The sequence below is a fragment of the Notolabrus celidotus genome, chromosome 5 (genome assembly GCF_009762535.1).
Source record: "Notolabrus celidotus isolate fNotCel1 chromosome 5, fNotCel1.pri, whole genome shotgun sequence".
In the NCBI taxonomy this organism is placed as follows: Eukaryota; Metazoa; Chordata; class Actinopteri; order Labriformes; family Labridae; genus Notolabrus; species Notolabrus celidotus.
The window spans coordinates 20,392,019-20,410,407 of record NC_048276.1 but is presented as its reverse complement, the minus strand read 5'-3'; the positions used below and the strand labels follow the sequence as shown (position 1 = coordinate 20,410,407).

General features: G+C 40.5%; 1 protein-coding gene across 1 annotated transcript in view; it reads left to right on the top strand.

Moving 5' to 3' along the window:
• The window catches only part of zzef1 (zinc finger, ZZ-type with EF hand domain 1), a 41,558-nt gene extending 26,677 nt beyond the window's left edge, over window positions 1-14,881 (top strand). The window contains exons 45-54 of the mRNA XM_034683292.1: window positions 61-161; window positions 267-402; window positions 662-1,021; window positions 1,140-1,283; window positions 1,425-1,593; window positions 1,711-1,809; window positions 1,917-2,082; window positions 4,571-4,721; window positions 8,900-8,971; window positions 12,535-14,881. Of these exons, the coding sequence (XP_034539183.1) occupies window positions 61-161; window positions 267-402; window positions 662-1,021; window positions 1,140-1,283; window positions 1,425-1,593; window positions 1,711-1,809; window positions 1,917-2,082; window positions 4,571-4,721; window positions 8,900-8,971; window positions 12,535-12,615 (1,479 nt within the window). The 3' untranslated portion in view covers window positions 12,616-14,881. The remainder of the gene's footprint in view (window positions 1-60; window positions 162-266; window positions 403-661; window positions 1,022-1,139; window positions 1,284-1,424; window positions 1,594-1,710; window positions 1,810-1,916; window positions 2,083-4,570; window positions 4,722-8,899; window positions 8,972-12,534) is intronic.
• Window positions 14,882-18,389: the final 3,508 nt, after the last annotated feature.

Here is an 18,389-nt window from a genome sequence, read left to right as displayed (position 1 = left end):
TTTATGATTTAAAATAAAGTATGGTGGGACAATCTAAGTCTGTTTTTGTTCTCTATGTAGATCACCCATGATGCCTTAAATGCCCCTCTGCCCATCTTGCGAGCCATGTATGAGCTTCAAATGAAGAGAACTGACTCCTTCTTCCTGGAGGTGCAGAAAAGGTCAGTGTCAGCTTCCTTATTTCCTGTTGATTTAGACTTCTTTACAAGATCGACTCTGGTAAATGTAATCTATTCCTATCTCTTTGTGTTATGTATTGTTTTCAGATTTGATGGAGAGGAGATAAAAACAGACGAGACAATCCGCACGCTTGCTCAGAAGTGGCAACCAACCAGGCGTCCTCGCTCAGAGGAGAGGAACACTAAGGCTGTGGACACAGATATGATTGTGGTTTCATGTGTGGTGAGTATGTTGAACTGCCTTTTAACCAGATAGATTTTCAAACTTTTGAAGCTCTCTGATGTTTGCCTGTCAAAGTTCTATATATGAACTGTAAACAATATGACACAACAGTTTTGAGATGTTAAAAAGCCCTAAACAAAATGTCTGTTTATCATATTGATAACAGGAATAAATAAGAAACTCTGAAGAAAACTTGTTGATCTTTTCTGTACCTTGATATTCTGATCAATCCTAATCCTAATCATCATCCTTCCCCCAGTCTAAACCCAGTCACTGTGAGAAAGCCACAGAGGAGATCAACGTAGTAGCCCAGAAGCTCATCACCAATTCGGAAAGCGACTTACAGCTCAGCTATGCCAAACAGAGGCGCACTAAAAGTTCAGCTCTGCTGCACAAGGAGCTGGACGTGCGCAGCAATCGAGCAGTTCGTCAATACCTGGTAAAGGTTAACCAGGCCATTGCCACGCTGTACGCCCGCCACGTGCTGGCCTCGCTGCTGGCTGACTGGCCTGCAGAGACTGCACTGAGCGAGGAGGCGCTGGAGCTGAACGGTGCCTCGCACATGGCCTACATCCTGGACATGCTGATGCAGCTGGAGGAGAGACCACTGTGGGAGAAGGTGGGTGGCAGAGTGTGGAGGTTATAATATATTCACACACACACTCTTGATTCAGAAGTATTCCCAGTAGTTTTTATTTTTTAATCACTTTGAATGTAATTATTGTTTTATTGATCAGATTTTGCAAAGGGTGCTGAAGGGCTGCAGTCAGAGCATGCTGTGCAGTCTGTCTCTCACTGCCTGCCAGTTCATGGAGGAGCCGGGTATGGCTGTGCAGATCAGAGAGTCCAAACACCCATATGACAACAACACCAACTTTGAGGTGACCAAACTACCCTGTTTTATTTCTAGCATCAAATACTAAATTGAAAAGAAGCCTGTGTGTCTTCAGGTTTTTATACAATACATTCTTTAGTTTGGCATATTCTGTCCCATTCAGTTATTATCATCTTTTCCCTTTCAGGACAAGGTGCACATCCCTGGTGCCATCTACCTTTCTGTAAAGTTTGACTCCCGCTGCTACACCGAGGAAGGCTGTGATGAGCTCATCATGTCCAGCAGCAGTGATTTTCTCCAGGATGTCCACAACTTCAGCGGCTCTCCCCAGAAATGGTCTGATTTTGAGATTCCTGGTGAGCCATGTTTTCCTTTTCTGCACTACTTGTCTTTTTATGTGTGTTTCTCATTGTTTAAATATTGAGTTTAAATCCTCTTCATCAACATGTGACATCCTTGCTGGTCTCTCTCAGGTGACACCCTGTACTACAGATTCATGTCAGACATGAGCAACACAGAGTGGGGTTACAAGTTCACTGTTACAGGAGGCCACAGAGGACGCTTCCAAACAGGTACTGCACATTTGAATAATAAGACCCACTTAAATTAAACTGTCAAGCAAACATAGATTTATCAAAAGGTTTTCAACCTCTCTGCTCTTTCCCTTGTCTCTCACCAGGTTTTGAGATACTAAAGCAAATGTTAGCAGACGAGCAAGTACTGGGTAATCTTCCTCTGTCTGACATCTGGGAGTGGCAGGTGGGCGTGGCATGTCGTCAGACTGGGAACCAGCGTCTCAAAGCCATTCACTTGTTGCTCCGCCTCCTGCAGTGTCAGTCCACGACGTAAGAGTCCATCCTCACCAACACATTCCTGTCTCTTTACTTCTTGTGCTGCTCACTCCTTTCTTTGTTTCCATTGGAATCCTTTGAAAAGCTTTACACTCATTAGGTGGACAAAAATGGCACTTTGACTCTGAACCAGGTAATGCTAAGAGAACACAGCAATGACTTTCCCTTTCTGGAGCTGGATTTTAACTCCACACAGGGTTTGCATAACAGGTGACATATATCACCACAGATATGAGGTGAAGGATGTGTTCAGGAATTTGCATATTCAGACTGACTTAGCCCCCACCTGGTCACGATGACTTTAAGACCCAGCTTAGGTCTACCTTTGCTGAAAGCTGTGCTTAAATTGTCATAATTTAACTCTAAATTTTCACTGGCCAGAATAATTAATCTGCATTGCTGGGCACTAGAGTTATAGTATAGTTCATTTTAATTCAGGGGGCAAAGTTTTACTGGGTTTTCATAAAACCAACATATTCTGAATTTTTTGTTAAATTTTATAGTTTAGACCAAACATTTCATCTCTGATTATTGTTTTTATCTATGTTATAGATGCATGATAAATGTTGTCTTATATTTCAATCATTTTGCACTGGCAATCAGCCCTTAAATGTGCATAAGAATGCCTATGACATCAGTATGATCTTCCAGAGAAGAAAATGTTGGTGGTGTTTTTAAAATAAATCTCTTCCTCAAAGCAGTTGGTGAATGAAGCCCAACCCGACTAGGCAGGATTTTGTGACATCAATGCTGGTTTTGAAACCAATCACAGACCAGTATATTTAGACTGCATAGTGTTACTATTTCTTTTTTCTTTTCACATTATCATTTTTTTACTTTTGCTTTTTTAAAATATATTTTTATTGATTTTTCATGGACATACATTCATAATAATCAGGGATACAATTTTGAATATAGACACAAATATCCATAGTATAGTCAAAATTTGCCTAGAAAGGAACATCAAGGGTGCTGGTGGAATGTACCAAAACACCACTTAACCAACAACAGAAACCTCCCAAAAAACAAAAGTAGGTAAATAGAGCAAGTACAATCATTAAATAATAATAACAATATTTAATAAATAAGAAATTGAGGAGTGCATTAAAATGTTAGAAAAATAACAAAAGAACCCCCCCCCCCCCCCCCCCCCCCCATTCACACACACACACACACACACACGCACGCACACACACACACACACACACACACACACACACACACATACAGTCTAACTGCAGCCCATCAAGATACTTGACAAAGTACATGAAACCATCCCAAGTGCTACGGAAGTTCTGGAGGGCGCCATTTACACTGTACCGGATCTTTTCCAACTGAAGATTAGACATTATATTACGGATGAGATGAGTGTGGGTGGGTGGAGCTGCATTCTTCCATTTCAGTAATATCAATCGCCGTGCTAATAGGGAGGAGAACGCAAGAGCTTTTTTCTGTTTGGTAGTTGTGGATATGTTTGCTGGGGGTACACCAAAGATAGCAGTGAGAGGACAGAGGGGAATATTGTTGGACCCTCCTTTCTTTTGACAGCATTTTGAGTTTATTTTATGGCTACCAGTTTTCATCATTTCAACCTAGTTTTGAGAGTCTTTGATATCCTTCCTCAAAGTCATTAAAAATATAGGCTGGTACTTTGTGTCAGTTTCATCAAAGAACTTGACGTCTTCTAGTGCAGTCAGCAGAGTGTTTGATGCTGATCAAAGCTGAAGAAGAGCTCCAGCTATGAGTCACAATACATTGTCTAGAAGAAAAGTGAAAGGGAGTTTAACTTTGAAAGCTAGGGAAGTCCATATTAAGTACTCCCCCTCCTGCATCCCTCCAAGAAGCTTGTACAGATGTGATAAGGAAACCTTCAGCTCATACACATGAAGAATGGACCTTTCAGAGATGTTGTGGACACTTTGAAAATAAAAACAGGTGCAAAGTTACAGATTCTGTATTTTGAAATGAGGGAAAGTAAATTTCATTAATTGTAAAACTATCAAACACTAATTGTTTTCCAGACTTATTAGTACATGTCTGCATTAGTCAATTAAGCCAAAATGTTGATGAAAATATACAGTATGTGCATGATCCATAAACACTGGTAACTTCTCTGAGCTAGCACTCATTAAAGATGGACTGAGATGAAGAGGAAAACTTCCTTTGGTCTGTCAAATCAAAATTTGACATTCCTTTTGGAAATCATGGACGCTGCATCCTCCGCTCTGAGGGGAAGAGGGACCACTCGGCTTCTTGTCAACAGACAACTCAGAAGCCAGAATATGTGATAGTATGGGGATGTATAAGTGCCCATGGCAACAATATATACAGGATTTAGAGCAACATGTGCTGTCATCCAGACAATGCCTTTTCTGGATTCTTTGAAGTTGACTTGGTTGCTTTTCTCACAATGTAACTATTTTTCTGTTCTGTAGATTAACCTGTTCTTTTTCATCCAACTATCTATCTGTTTTCACCCTAGCGCCTGTGAGCTGACTCTACTGCGACCTCTATGGCAGCTCTTTATGTCCATGGAAAACAGCCTGAGCCAGGATCCCACCAGTATCACCGTGCTGCTGCCTCTTCACAGAGCCCTCACTGAACTCTTCTTTATTGCAGAGTCCCGAGCTATCGTGAGTTCAACACACAAAAACACACACACACACACACACACACACACACAGTCATGTGGATCCTAGTGTTGTATTTAGGGTTGTAAAGGTGTTGTTAAAGCCTGAGGCGTGGCTATGGCTTGAGGTATGTGTTTAGGTATGTTGGCCGTTTCTGTTGTGTTGATAGTTTTATTGTCTCTGTAGGTAAAATGTACAGCAGAGTCAATAAGAAACTGTTTCTCTGTCTGATGGCGTTCCCCTTTGATCATGTATGCAGTCTGAGGCTATTTGAATAAAATGCTGAGTAAAATTAACTCAACATTTTATTCTGTACCTCTGTCTTTATCCGTCTCTCAGTGAGATGAGCATGTTTTTCCTCCACCCACCTGTTCTGTGCTGGGCTCAGGGCCAAAGCACGGCCCTGCCATCTGCCAGACAGCCACACTGCTACACCAGCTCCCTGCAGACTGCCTGGAAGAGAGGAGGACATGCTATCCATTCTGCAATGTGATGGTCTTTCTGTCTCTCTCCCTCTCTCTCTCTCCCGCGATTGTCTTGCATTATTGATTAAGAAAAGTCTCAGGGATTATGAGCATGCCCTCAGCAGGAGGTTCCCATCTGTAGATGCAAAAGGACCGGACAGTTTTAGAAAGGCACTGTGTCCCCGGCTGCTTCAGGTCTGCTCTCTGTGGCCTGAGGCTGCAGGTCTGACAATAATATTACATCAGCCGACTCGTCATTCAGGATGGATTCAGGGCTCCCATCTGCTCCAGCTGTATGTTGTTTTTCTGTGAGAGGACGTTTGGTGGACAGACACCAGGGGGCAGTAGCAGTATGTAGCAGTTAGTACAAAATGCCCCTTATGTGATGTTGGGTTGACACGTATAAGCACCTTCTTTAAACCTCCCTTTTATCAAAACAACACAAGTATGTGTGTGTTTGTTTCCTCGGGATCCTCATCTATGACTTGAAGCAGTTGGAGATTAAGGTCATAAGAGAGATGAAATTGGTGATGTTGGGGCACACAGAAGAAATAAAAATGGGTCAGAAAATCTGATTTGAAATAACTGCTGTCTATGTTGTACGGGCAATCTGCAGAAAAAGGGTAATATTTAGTTGAACCTTTATTTAACCAGACACTAAGGCTATGTTCACACTGCAGGCTAAAGTGGCTCAGATCTGATTTCTTTTGGGGTCAAGTGACCAGGTCAGATTTTTTAGAGGCAGTGTGAACACTCAAATCTGGACCAAATCAGATTTTTTCAAATCAGATTTAGACCACTTCCATAGTTGGCCCTGAATCAGATACAGATCTGATTTTTTTTCAATACGACCTCAGTGTGAACGGCCAGGGTGGATTTGATGCGCATTTGATACTTTCACGTCACTTTATAGCGGCACAAGTCCCAATTCTGCGCGGCGGTAGCCTTGCAAAAAATGGAGGATAGTAATGATGGAGCAAGTCAATGGAGGGACAGCGAGGTCTTGAACTTATAAATATATGGGGTGACACTTCCATACAAGCAAAGCTTGAGGGTTCATACCGTAACTGGTCTGTGTTTGAAAGTATATGAAAATAATTTGCCTAACGGGGACACAGAAGAACGTGGATGCAGTGATAAAAAATAAACAAAAATGCTGACTTCCTCCATGTTTACGTTTGTGAAACAGCTGCATGTGACGTCATTGTTACTGTTCTTTTGCACATGCGGTGCAGTAAACAGTTCACACTGGAATCAGATACAGGTCACATTATAGATGGTAATGTGAACAGGCAAACAAAAAATCGGATCTGAGCAAAGAATCGGAATTGAGCATTAAGCCTTGCAGTGCGAACGTAGCCTTAGTTATCTAAAAGAGTGTTAGAGCCCAGTTAGCATCAGCAAAAACTTTAGTGTAGTAGGACGACTAAACAGCAACACAGTGGTTTTCAGCAAAAAGTACATGAGTACTTTAAAGTTATTATCGTACTTTATTGTTACTGTGTAGCTTATACGAAGACCAGGACGGCATTCTTCTGGTGTTCATAAGACCACGTTGCAGTTTGAGAAATTCAGGAGTCAGTTGAGCTCATACACATCAAGACGGTCCACAAAGTATTATTTATGTTGGTGTAGGAAAACCACACCTCTGTTACCTCTGCATCAACTGACAAAGTGGGTGTTGGGTGGTGCTTCTTTTGTATAAGGATGTTGTTCAAAGACTCATAAAACGTATACAAACTAGCTGTCAGACGGATCTGATTAACGCCAGAGAATGTGATTCTAAACTAGTTACACAGGTGGTAATTTGAGGTCGACATTGTAGAGCTCATATCCCAAAGAGGCCCAATGTATTAATGGTATATTATCAGGTCTGAAAGAGACAATAAAACCATTGATATAAATGTGACTGCATGAAGAGTTGTCTGCAGAGCAAATCATTCAGAAAACAATGTTTGTCAGAGTCTAACAAAGCGTGCTCTGAAGCCATGTTAACAAACCCTCCCAGCTCTGTCTGCAGCACACTTAACAGAGTATCATATAGACAGTGGTTGGTACTAGCATAGGTTGAAATGCATCACAATGTTACATATTCTTTGATTAAGGTATTCATCTAAAAAAATGGCTGCTTTGCCTTATTGCACAATTGTGCACAATGCAGATAGAAAAGAGCTGTTTTAATAAAAGCTTTAAAAATGCTCTATATTGACTGCCATGAAGATAAAGGTGTTTTGCCTCAAAATTGTTTCAATTCCTTCCGTCTCCATTTTAACAAATCAGCAATGCTATTCTAAGACTAATATAGAAGCAAAAGTCAGATTTACTTCCACCCTAATGTGGAGTATTAGAAAACCTGAATCACCTCCAAGGAGCAGCACTCTCCCTGCAACACCCTACACCATCTGTCACCACCCTCCTCAAAATCAAGGATTAGAGGGACTGAGGTTGGTGGCCTTCATGTCATGTTGACTTATGAGTGTAACTGCAGTGATGACATACAGCCAACTTCACCGAGTCCTCTTTGGCCATATTAGGTCTGGACCCAGTACCAGCTCATTTTAAAGGTTTAAGGGGCTCCAGTGCTGCTCACATTCCAGCATCAGTCCTGACTCTCTGTACGCACATGAAGTTCACAGCCAGGTCCTCTGAGACTCCACGAACTCTCTACCCCAGGAAGTGAAAATTATATTTAGGAATCAAAACAGAGTGTCATGAACTGCTGACTGTACAAATGGTCCTAGGATGTTCCCCGGCATAAACAGTTAGGGTGCTGTGAGATGAATGGAGGACTGGGGATCTGGATTGTGTCTGCAGTCCTGTAAAGACTCCATTTGGCCCAGTCTCAGTCCATTTAGCTGCTCTCTATTCTTATCTGTGTTCTCTGACTCTGTATGCTTATGTGACCTGGGAGACATCTGTCTCATGGGGCTCCAGTGGAAACGCTCTAACGTTTGTTTATAATTCTGAGCAACGTTTTTTTTTAACATTCCACAGTTCAGTCTGATGCTGAGAAGACGAAGAGGAATGGTCAGGGAACCAGGCCTCCTTTATATCAGAATTCATCCCCTGTTTCACTTTTTAGTAGTCCATCTAAGTTCTTCTTTGTCATGAGATATCTGACTTGCAATGGGTTTGGAAACACCTTGGCCCAGTTGTTCAAAAGATTTGATTTGAGTGAGAATGATATATCCAGAATATCTGTCCAGCTTAAGGAAAACATACAAACGTTTGTACTTCATGGAAGTATGTTGTGAAGTAAACCTTAAAGTTCCAGAGCCGATCAAGCATCCAATGAATTTGTAACAAAAGTATTGTGAAATAAAAATATTGATGTTCTGTTTTACTAACGTCTTACAAATCCTGATGAGGGTGACCAATGGACTCAAAGAGAAAACCAACCAGCACCTACAAGTGTCCAGGTTTATAGTACATTGGGTTTATATAGTGAAGCTGTCTGTGTATTATGATAAATATAAAATTAAAAAGTTGGAACTCTTGTTAGCAGCAGTGCTCTAGCCGTCAAGAGAACAAATAAGAAACAATATAAATATGCAATAATACTAAATATTATAAGTCATTGAGGGCAGTCTTTTATCATTGTGATACCAAGTAGTTGAAGTGGTATTTATTATATGACTATAAAGATCTGCATGATTTGTTTCTTTTGAAGAATGTATACGGACGTCCTTACAACCAGTTTTTTTATGTGATTTTTAGTCCCAGGGGATCCTCCAGGAGTATCTGTTAGCCATGACCACTGACGAGCAGCTCCTAAACCACACTGCAATGGTGAGACCTACACACTTTTTTTTCATACACACTCTTGATACATTTCATCTCTCTCTCTCTCTCTATCTCTCTATCTTTTTAAATTCAAAGCCATATTTTCTACCAGGCTCGCTCAGGTCACCTCTGATGTTTTTCTGCCTGACATAGATGATGTCAACTTAGGCTGCACAACAGATCACAGTTTAGTCATTATTGCAATAATTGCATTCACAATAAACACTTCACAAATGGTAAACAACCAATGCTGCGTGCACACATGTAACCTTTTAGATGAAGGCCTAGGTTCAATGTCCATGCCATCAGCTACCTTCATAGATGTTTGCCAATTTAGGAGGGACTGTTTCAAACACAGGTAGTGCAATTATAACCTGGAAATGAGCAGAAGGTCATAGAAGCTAGAAAGTTAGTATACACATTGATTATTTGCTTCTATATCACACTTAATATTGTTATTGCATTATTCAATAATGGAATCAAACATAACATATTTTTCTAATTTTGTGCAGGCCTTGCATTGACCTCACTACATGAATCTGGTATCAATTCCATTATTTGTTTTTTGATATTGCAATATGTATCAATGAATCACAAGATATCACAATGTCAATTTTTCCCCAGTCTTGTGCAGCTTTAATATCAGCTCACAGAAGTTGTGTGTGCACCCTCAAATAATATTACACAACTCCTTCTTTAACACGCAGGCTTGTTAATTGAGCAGCCTGTGAGTCACTCACAGGCTGACGTCTCTGTTTGCAAGTGAATCATAAAGCTGTTGACACCCAGCAGTTCCCCCAGCACCCCCCTCCTTTTGTTTTGAGTATGTGTGGGCCTCACTCAGGACTAATGTATTTGATAATTACAGTCCATTAGCATTTGCGGCAGAGCAAGCCACAGCGCTCTCTGCTCTGTGGACCCTGAGCACATCAGAGGAGCTTGAAGGCAGTTAAGAGTAGCAGAGGATGCGGGGTAGTGAAAAAAACACACATTGTGGGTGGTTATGTAGAGCCATTATCTAATACCTGTCAGGTTGGATCCATAGGTGACTCGGCAGTAGTCATAACTGTTATGACATCATTGATGAAAAGTCCAAAAGTAAATATACAGAGGCTCACTTTCAAGGGGCTGAAACATGCCATTAAATATAATGTTTCTTTAAATTCTCTCACAGGCTTCACCTCTTCTGATAGCCTGTTATTATCTGATGAGTTTATTACACCACAACACAAGTCTCAGTGTTCAGAGGATCTCATCACTGCACCTCTCCCTGGCTGTTATTCATCCTGCTGTTTGCACAATTAAACACTAACAACAGTGAAAGATACCCGTGTTTTTGATCCGACTTCTGCAGAGGAATTGCTCAGTAAATCCTCCAAGCGTTACAACACAATCATCAGGTACAGCTGTGTGTTGGAGCGTTACCTCCGAGGAAGAAGGAAATCACCGGGGGGTGAAAATCACTTTTTTTTTTACGGAGTGGGAACTCGGCATTAAAAAATGACAAATTATTGAACATGGAGTAAAAGTTCAAAATGAAGTATAATCATTTACACTTCAAACTGAAATTCAATTTCAATTTAATCTCCTCTGAGAGAAGTGAAAATACAGCTGAGACATGCTATCATGACTGCATTCTTCCAGTGGATCACTTGCTTAATGTGTATTGTGAAAAGAGTCATGTGATTTCAAAAAACAAAGACAACTCTTACCTTACTCTACAGCTACTCTCATCTCTACTGAGCATTTCACTCTCTTTAGCTGATGTTTTCTTGAAGCCTCTTCCTTCACTTTTTATTGGCTCAGTCTCACTGATCAAGTTTATTAAAGCTCCAATCGGCAGCCCATATAACATACAACAAACAGCAAGCCAAGCTTAACAGTTAGCTAACTAAAACAAGAGTACAAAGATGATCGATGGCAGGTTTTTACATAAATGTCAGTTTTGTTTATTAATTGTATGTACATTTATTAATATGGACAGTGCACCTCAATCTCCTCCCATTGTAAGATGTGAAGTCAATATATCACCTCAATGAACGCTGACATATTTGGTGAGTGAAGCTAAAGCATCCACACAGGCTATCTGACTGGTGAGCCGGTAGACTCACGCCTCCTCTGCTAACCAAAACACCCATTTAACTCACTGATAAAACATCAGAGATCCTTCAGTGAGTACAGTCCAATGCTTCTTGTGTAAGTGTTCATTAAGTCTTCTCACACTTCTCCTCCTTTAATCTGCCATTCTGGTCAAGTTGCAGGAGCCAACATTTGTCAACAGAGTGGCCAATCGATCATCTTTTCAGTATCAAATAACTAATTAAGACTAATGGAGGTGTTTGGGTTTATGATAGGGATGTACCTTTTAAGAATTTTCCGTGATCAATTTTCAGATTAATATGTCAACAACAAGGCCAAATACCTTTTTCCCCCTAAATAATATTTTCCACAGCAACAAAATGCATATAACTGACAGTATTGAATACGGGTACATGTTTAACACTGATTATCAACGATCAGGCTTATAAAAATATTGTCAGCGGACATTGTCTTATAATTTGAAGGCTCATAATACTAACAGAAAAGTACTGCAGACCCACAGTGTCCATAATCAATCAATTAATTGTGTACATCCCTAGTTTATGACCTACACTGCAGCCATTCACCATGGGGAGCTCTAAAAGTTTTGGCTTCACTCGGGATAGCTGTTTTTCTGTCCATGTTTTTTACAGTCTCTGGCAATGCTCCATGTCTCCTCAAGGAGTTAAAGTCAGATGTTTCAATGAAAGGGTGACTGTATTTCAGTCTCAGGGTGTCAGGGTCTCTAGCTTTATCAATACACATGCTTAAACCTTTGTATTATTGAGGTTTGAACATGACTCACTTGATTACTTACTTTCTTACATGCTAACTTTCGTACTTACATACTTTTTTAAATGTATTTTATGGTCTCAATGAGTAATTGGCACATAAAGGTTTAGGACTTGTTCTGGTAAATCACCTCAGTAAACAGCCACAAACTCCACTGTAAAATCTGCTGCAGCATAATCCTCAGGGGTAATTGGGCCCAATCAAATTATGCCCTCTTAAATTGCCTATTTGGGTGAGGGAATGGGGTGAAGTGCCCAACCATTATGACTTGCGTGCTCCCCATTATGCATCCACTCTTCCAAAATTATTAATTACGTACAGTGTTGTGTAAGAATTGTAATGCACTACATAAAAAAAAGAAATTGCATAGGATATTTCAACAGTGTTTTTAAGAGTAGAGCAAAATAGGTAAGGACATTGAATAATAGCTAAGTGAGAAAAACCAAAAACCATAGACTGAGACGGAGAGAAACAAAAACAACCAATATTATCAGTGAACAAATGTCAGAGAGAGCAGATCAATCTTTTAGCTCCTTTATTTTGAAGTTTATTAAGAAGTTCCGGCATCATTAGTTTAGATTTAGTATTTATTGTGCCTTTTTATCACCAGTCAGCATGCAGCACAGAGCCCAGGTGAAAAAACTCTTGTTCTGGCTTCTATTCTGTGATTCATTCACTTTCTTTTTTTTATTGTGCAGGCTCTGAAGAACATCGCTGCCATCAGCCTGGCCATCAATTACCCCAATAAATCTACCAAGCTCCTCAACATATCTCCTTGAGCGAGCCACAGGGAGACAGAGAGTGTGTGTGTGGGGGGGACACATCCTGACTCAGCTGGATCTCTTTTGAAGAAGGTGCCGAGAGGAGGGGGAGAAAAACCGCCCTGACCAGGACCCCCCTCTCCTTCTCCTCCCCACTCTGAAAAATCTGCAGGACTCTGGAGCTGTGGAGGATTACATTCAAAGAGCACTTTCCACACTTACTCACAATCCCTTTTGCCTTAGGTGAATCCAGTATATCAGCATGTGCATTCACTGGAACAGGAACAATTGCGGGGTCTATTTTTTTTTCTTTATAATTCAGTTTTTACTTGAAGATGCCGTGCTAAAGGACATGCTGTGTGCCAAATTAGCCACCTTCAAGGGGAAGTTTATTCTTTTTTGTCCTGCCTTCCTTCCTCCTAAACAGCAGCCACTCTGGGTTCCATAGTTGATCACGGTGAAAACAGGTCACCTTGGCAACTCGCGTGCCTCAGCGGACATGTAGAGCATCCTAAAAATACTGTCCAGGACAGCGGAGACTTATTAGTCACCATAGGGAGAAGGTACTGACCTACTAGCTCATTCCACCCTCTCCTTCCTTCATTTAATTTACCTTTCTCCGTACTCACCTTCTCTCCTTCTATCCTCATTTCTTTACCTTCTTTCCTTTCCAACAGCAGACTAACTGATGGTATTTTTTAGGGCTCTTGTTGAAGGATAGGATTAGCACTGTTATAAGATATTCTACACCTAAATCTGTCGTGATGACACGTGTAATGCGCACTAAAACCCACTTGAGACCTGTTGACAGTTTGATAGGGCTGCACAGGATTTACATGATACCAACAATAGCCATAGTCTCTGCATAGGATGAGAATTACAGCTGAGGGAAAACTGTGATAAAATACTATCGCAATGCATTCCTTCCATGTTATTCTACCAATATGTTGAAGTATTTTCACTTCTTTACTAGTGAATGAATGAATGATGTCAATTTATGTTCATGAAAATGAATAACAGCAAAAAAGAATTAATGAGAAACCTGGAATCTCTCAAAGGCCTTCAGTTTTATCCACTTATTTATTATTTTATTTAAAATTTGATTGGGTTAAACTCTTTAGGAGTGTCATTTTTCATTTTTACAGCAGTGGAAGAAATATAAATCACCCTGTCATCTCTCTATGTACTGTAATGAATGTGAGTGTGTGAGAGCTGATTCCCACTTCTAACTTTAAACACATTACTGAGGTTGATTCACTGACAAACATAAACGTGACTGTAAAGTAGACACATTATCTCACCTAATCACAAGTGACACAGGACAGTTCCATTTTTTTAATACTGAATTACCTCATCTTGTGTAATTACACAGAAGTGACGATACGATGCTTCTTTCAATGTTAATGTGAAATTCAATCGTCACACATCACGCCACATCCACAGTCATCGTTCACTTTGAAATAAAAAGGCATCAAATTCTGTTTTTCAACAAATCTCAAATTCAGTGAAGAGAGGGATTAAAGATGGTGGTTGTTTTCCAATCATTACTGTATTATTTTCTGATTTAGAGGTTATTTTATTTGTAGGACATCATGGTTATTTATACCAAAGAAACCAATCATTGTGAGCCATGAAACATCTCTGAAGCAGCTCCTCGTAGAGCTCCAACTCAGTTTATCACATATCAAACAGTCACCCAGTGAGAAGCTGGAGCTGAGGAAACCTTTAGACATTGTTCTGTTTTTTGTTTTCTTTCTCCGTTTGTTACCTTTTTACTTTTCGTACTTTTTCCGCAGAATAGCTCGGTGGTTTTGTTTACACAGACATCAGCTGCAGTGAGGAGAGGGGAAGAGACACACACGGCCTCAGTTTGGCTTCTAAGACGCCTCACCTATCTACGACGTGCCTATGGTTAAAAAATGAAGCAATCATAATTTAACTCATGTTAGCCGAATAGTTAATTATATTTTAAAAAGAGAAATATATTGTTTAATTTGAAGGTTTTTGTAACTTTTTACTTTTAATGTTTCTTTTTCTTTCGTTGCAAGGATGCTTGATATTCGAGGCTGACTAATTTGAATGTACATATCTGTGAATATTAATTGCACAGGAAAAAGACTTTGATATCAACCCCTTACAAATATATAAACTTTATTGGGCACTAACAGACAGACACTTTGATTCTGATTTTGTATGCATGGCACATTGAAGGTTAAAAAAATGAATATATATACTGCTTGGGTTGAAATGTGATCCATTTCTAATAAATATAGAAATGACTTAACTTCTGCTGTCATGTCTCTTACGTGTAGGCTCAACTGAGAATTTCTATGCAGCAACAAATAACTTATTGATCACACTGTCTTCATTGATTAGGGCCCACACACTCACTTTCAGCAGAAACTGTACTCAGTAATCCATCAATAGTTCCCCGTCTCTGCTTGTGGATCTCTTTTCTCTAAGAAAACAAGTTCTACTCTTGTACTTTATTACAAACATCTTACATATCAACAAAATAGATCCTCTCTCTCTTTTCTTTTTTCCATTTGTCCAAGAAGAATACAGCTGCCTGCTGTTTATTCACTTGCTCTTTGTACACTGTGTTTCACCTCAAAGCACCCCCTCCCCTAGCCCCTGCTCTTCCTCTCTGCTTCCTCTACCTCTCCCCTGCCTGTGATCTGGAGTCTCAGGGACAGGGCTGATGATGGCAATGAAGATCACTGGGGCGATAATGACATCAAATGCAGGAAATATTCAATAAAGGCTCCAGATGATTCAGTGCCCCCCCTGCGCCAGCAAAAGCCCCCACACCAAGGGTGAGTCAGCTCTCCTGCCTCCCTTCCTCCTCCTCCTCCTCCTCCTCCTCTCCCTCTCCTTGGTCTCCTGCCTCTTTTTTAACTCAGCATCCCGCAGCTCTCATTTCATCAAGGTGAAAGGAAGCAGCAGCAGTGGAGGCAGAGATAACAGAAAGGCTTACAGTAACTGTTATGCTTTAACAGAGGATGCTCTGAAGCTGGATGATAGGCTACTTTGTTGAGATAAGAAATGTGTTATTTAGGTTGGGGCAACATGTTTTACTGTACAGTGAAGTACATGTCTCTAAACCTGCAGTAGTAGATTGCCTTAATGTAATAAAAAAAACTAAAACTAAAAAAAGTACATAACTGAAGAATCCACCTTCTTTGTTTAGTGTGGGGCTGTATAAGTTCCCTTTCAACAGTAATTGTTAGCCACAGGGGATGCCGGTTTGCTTGTCCACTTTTTCTGACCTGAAAAACAGACAGGCAGCTAGGCTATCATCCACTTCAGATGGGGTCAGTTCTACCACGGAGCTAGCTACTTTTAATAAACTCCAACCCAAACATTTAAGGGTCCGGGGCTAACTGGCACTCCTTGCAGGTAATAGAGGAGAACGGGGTTGGTTGTCAAACTTTTTACTGTTTTGATGATTGCTCATCATCAAAACATCTTTCAATAGTCATTCTACATTAAATTGAAGCTTAAGTTGTTGGCTTGAAATGTGTATCCCTCTCACTTTCCAACTCATTTTAACAAAGAGGCAATTAACTATCAAAGACACTCTGACACATTGTGACAACCAACCCCATCACAGGGATGGTTGTCACACACTATGGGGTTGGTTGTCACACACTATGGGGTTGGTTGTCACACACTATGGGAATGGTTGTCACACACTATGGGGTTGGTTGTCACACACTATGGGGTTGGTTGTCACACACTATGGGGTTGGTTGTCACACACTATGGGGTTGGTTGTCACACACTATGCGGTTGGTTGTCACACACTATGGGGTTGGTTGTCACACACTATGGGGTTGGTTGTCACACACTATGGGGTTGGTTGTCACACACTATGGGGATGGTTGTCACACACTATGGGGTTGGTTGTCACACACTATGGGAATGGTTGTCACACACTATGGGGTTGGTTGTCACACACTATGGGGTTGGTTGTCACACACTATGCGGTTGGTTGTCACACACTATGGGGTTGGTTGTCACACACTATGGGGTTGGTTGTCACACACTATGCGGTTGGTTGTCACACACTATGGGGTTGGTTGTCACACACTATGGGGTTGGTTGTCACACACTATGGGGATGGTTGTCACACACTATGGGGTTGGTTGTCACACACTATGGGAATGTTTGTCACACACTATGGGGTTGGTTGTCACACACTATGGGGTTGGTTGTCACACACTATGCGGTTAGTTGTCACACACTATGGGGTTGGTTGTCACACACTATGGGGATGGTTGTCACACACTATGGGGTTGGTTGTCACACACTATGGGGTTGGTTGTCACACACTATGGGAATGGTTGTCACACACTATGGGGTTGGTTGTCACACACTATGGGGTTGGTTGTCACACACTATGGGGTTGGTTGTCACAATGGTATTTTAATGGGAAAAATCTTTTAAAAAAGGCAGGAAGGCAGAACTAAATTTGAAAGTTTAATTGCACTGACAAGTGATAGGCCTACATAACTTAATGCATTTTAACATAACATGAGCAAGGAACATGAACAGGAAACACATCTTTAGGCCAGCCTTTATAACAACATAAAGAACAAAACAAATAGGCCTAACAATAATGACCGACTCAACTAGGCTACATGCAGTCACTGTCTGAGTTACAGTGATGGCAAATGTATGGTCTGCGCACTCCAACTCATTTCACCATGCATGATTTTGCCAACATAGGGATTGGTTGTTACATGTGACAAACAACCCCAAAGAGGATGTGATGACCAACCCCAACTGGAATTTTTTGCTAGCATCAAGGCTAACAACCATCTAACAACTACTTAGCTAGCTAATAAAAATCTAAACTATAGCTTTCCCCTCACACTTTGTAAGGGTAACACTTGTTTTGTTATAAACCCATCGTTTAAAAGCCTAGAAGAAAAATACTGAGGAGCTGAATATTTACAATTTGACATGAAAAACACAAAAATTCCTCTCACCTCAAGTTCAGCTGTCTTACTCCAGAGAAGACTATGTAGGTGAGCGCTGATCCTAATTCTGGAAATGTCCATACCCCAATTTGAGAGACAGTGCCCTCTGGTGGCGAGATATAACGAGTGTGCCAACCAACCCATGTGACAACCAATCCCGTTCTCCCCTATTTACTTTAGCTATACATTGCAGATACTGCATATTGAAAAGGTTCATATGGAATAGCTAGTTTTTTGCTTGTTTATCACCAACCAGGAAAAAGCTCATTGAGAATGATAATTATAGAATTGACTTCATCACAATAACAAACATTTTACATATTAAGTACATAATCAATAATAAGGACAAACTTTCTCTTTATGTCGATGTTGGCGCCCCCAGTGGACAAAGCAGTACATCTAACCTCTTCGCTGATCTTGTCCAGTACGTGTAAAAAGAACTGCCTGATGAAGATGCTGATTCTGCTTTAAATTCTCTATCATTCCACTCACTGGGAATCTCTGCAGTGAAAATAATGTTTCTCAATGTCTGTTTCTTCAGAATGCTATAATGCACTTTGTCTTACACCTAGTGTGCATCATCGATTACAAGCATCAAAAATTACAAAATAGAAATGTTCAGTCTTGCCTTGTTGGCCAGAGGCATCAGTATTTCATTATCAGGTAAAACCTCCTCACAGGAGTTTTGTATACTTAGTGAAGAAGAAAATGTATATGTATTTGTAAGTCAGCTATAGATATAATCATGCAAATATATTGTGGGAAATAGTAATAAAACCTGTAACATTTTGAAAACATATACACTATT